Source organism: Asparagus officinalis, chromosome 1, assembly GCF_001876935.1.
Source record: "Asparagus officinalis chromosome 1, Aspof.V1, whole genome shotgun sequence".
NCBI lineage: Eukaryota > Viridiplantae > Streptophyta > Magnoliopsida > Asparagales > Asparagaceae > Asparagus > Asparagus officinalis.
In genome coordinates this window covers 116,091,394-116,093,227 of record NC_033794.1, presented here as the reverse complement: position 1 = coordinate 116,093,227, position 1,834 = coordinate 116,091,394, and the positions used below count along the sequence as shown (strand labels likewise).

Sequence of the window (1,834 nt, the reverse complement as noted above, 5' to 3'; positions counted from 1 at the left end):
AAAGATAACTTTGGCCAATGAGTTCTCACACCTGTGACGTTTTTCTAGGGGCCTAGACGAACAAAAAGTTTGTCTGAGGGGCCTTGACGCAATTTTCCCAAAAAATAAAAATTAAATAAAAGAGTTGCTGAGCTGGCTGTGCGTAAAAGCAAAATAGAAAGGTTTTGTCATTGCAGTTTTCACAAAATAAGTGATATTATGTACTTACATTTTGCACTCTTTGGTTTAATTCTTATGTTTTTTGTGCCCACAACATATTCTTTACAAGTATGTAGGTTTCCAACTTTTGTTGTATATCATCTTTGTTTTTTGCATATTGTAACTTACGATTTTCCTTGACTGTTTAATTGGGCATGTGGAAAGATTGATTATTGTATTTGTATTCAGATTTTCTTGAATCATAAAAGCATGAATTTTTTTAATGATCTTATAAATTGATTGATAAGGCAAACACGGTGTATATGTTATCCCACTAACTTCTGTTTTTAATCTACAGTCGAATGACAATTGGAAAAATGATAGAGCTTCTCGGTGGTAAGGCAGGCGTCTCTTGTGGTAGATTTCACTATGGCAGTGCCTTTGGGGAACCAAGTGGTCATGCAGATAAAGTTGAAGATATTAGGTATAGTGATATCTGGAATAGATCCATATTTTTGGAGAAAACCATTATTATATGCTTATTCTCTCATGGTCAACAACAGTTATACCCTTGTCAAGCATGGGTTTAGCTACAGTGGCAAGGATTTCATCTACTCTGGTATGTAAAATTGCTCTGACTAATTTCGTATTGGGCTTTTTAGATAGTAGTCCCTTATATCATAGGTATTTTGCTATTGGTCCCTCAAATCTTCATATTTTGATATTAGTCACCTTAATTACCTCAATATGTTGATATTAGTCCTTCTAGTTAGTTGTTGTTAAAATGGTTAGGGAATATTTTGTTTTCTTTTAACTTTTTTGTTGAATGGACAGTTATACCCTTTTCATCCCTCCACTCCAGCCTCTTCGCCCTTCTCTTTGCCCTCGACCATTGCCGCCGCTCCCTTTCCGCTCTCTCTCTCTCCCGTCAATTAGGCCCACTCTAATATTGTGGTGACAACATTACTGGTGGAGGTGGTAGTAGTGGTGGTGATAGTGGGTGTAGACGGTTAAAATATACTCTATTGGACCAATATTGAGACTGAGTCCAAGAAGTAAACACCCATGGGCTAAACACTTTAGATGGGCTTAAGCATTAGCATATGGTAGGCTATAGCGAAGTTCACTTGGATCACATGCGAACATGGTTGCATCTATCCAAGTCAAAAGGCGTCATCAAGTTGGCCGAGTCAATAAACGAGTTCAAGTCAGGTTCTGAGTCAAATCTGAACTTATCAACGGAGCCATGGCGAAGGTCGCTCAAGTCATAATGAAGCTCGCTCTCAAGATCAAGTCAAAGTGAAGCTTCTAGCGAGGCTCGCCTAAAACGAGATTCAACCAAATAGTTTACGTGAGACATAACGAAGTTCATTGAAGACAACAAAGTTCGCTGAAGCCAAAGTCGTAGCGAACCTCGCCAAACAGCCCATGTCGACTCAATTTGACCAAATCAAAAGCGAGTCGACTCTCAGAACATTTCTCGCAAGGAGTCATCTCTTCTCTCCAGACCGAGTCGAGAACTTTTGAGGCCGACTAAAAAGACGGTACTCGCCCTTCTTGTAAGGAGTCGTCTCTTCTCACCAGGACGTATCGTCCCTTCTCGCTAGGTCAAATCGTTCATTCTTATGAGGCTGAGTCGAAAGGTGTCATCAATTAGCCAAACCTAGAGTCGATTTCTGTGTTACGTTCGAACTCA

The 1,834-nt window shown here is 39.6% G+C and overlaps 1 protein-coding gene across 1 annotated transcript in view; it reads left to right on the top strand.

Annotated features, from left to right (window-relative positions):
• Window positions 1-1,834, top strand: part of LOC109839980 (DNA-directed RNA polymerase III subunit 2) — a 60,699-nt gene that overhangs the window by 44,116 nt on the left and 14,749 nt on the right. The window contains exons 34-35 of the mRNA XM_020408459.1: window positions 497-622; window positions 702-757. Of these exons, the coding sequence (XP_020264048.1) occupies window positions 497-622; window positions 702-757 (182 nt within the window). The remainder of the gene's footprint in view (window positions 1-496; window positions 623-701; window positions 758-1,834) is intronic.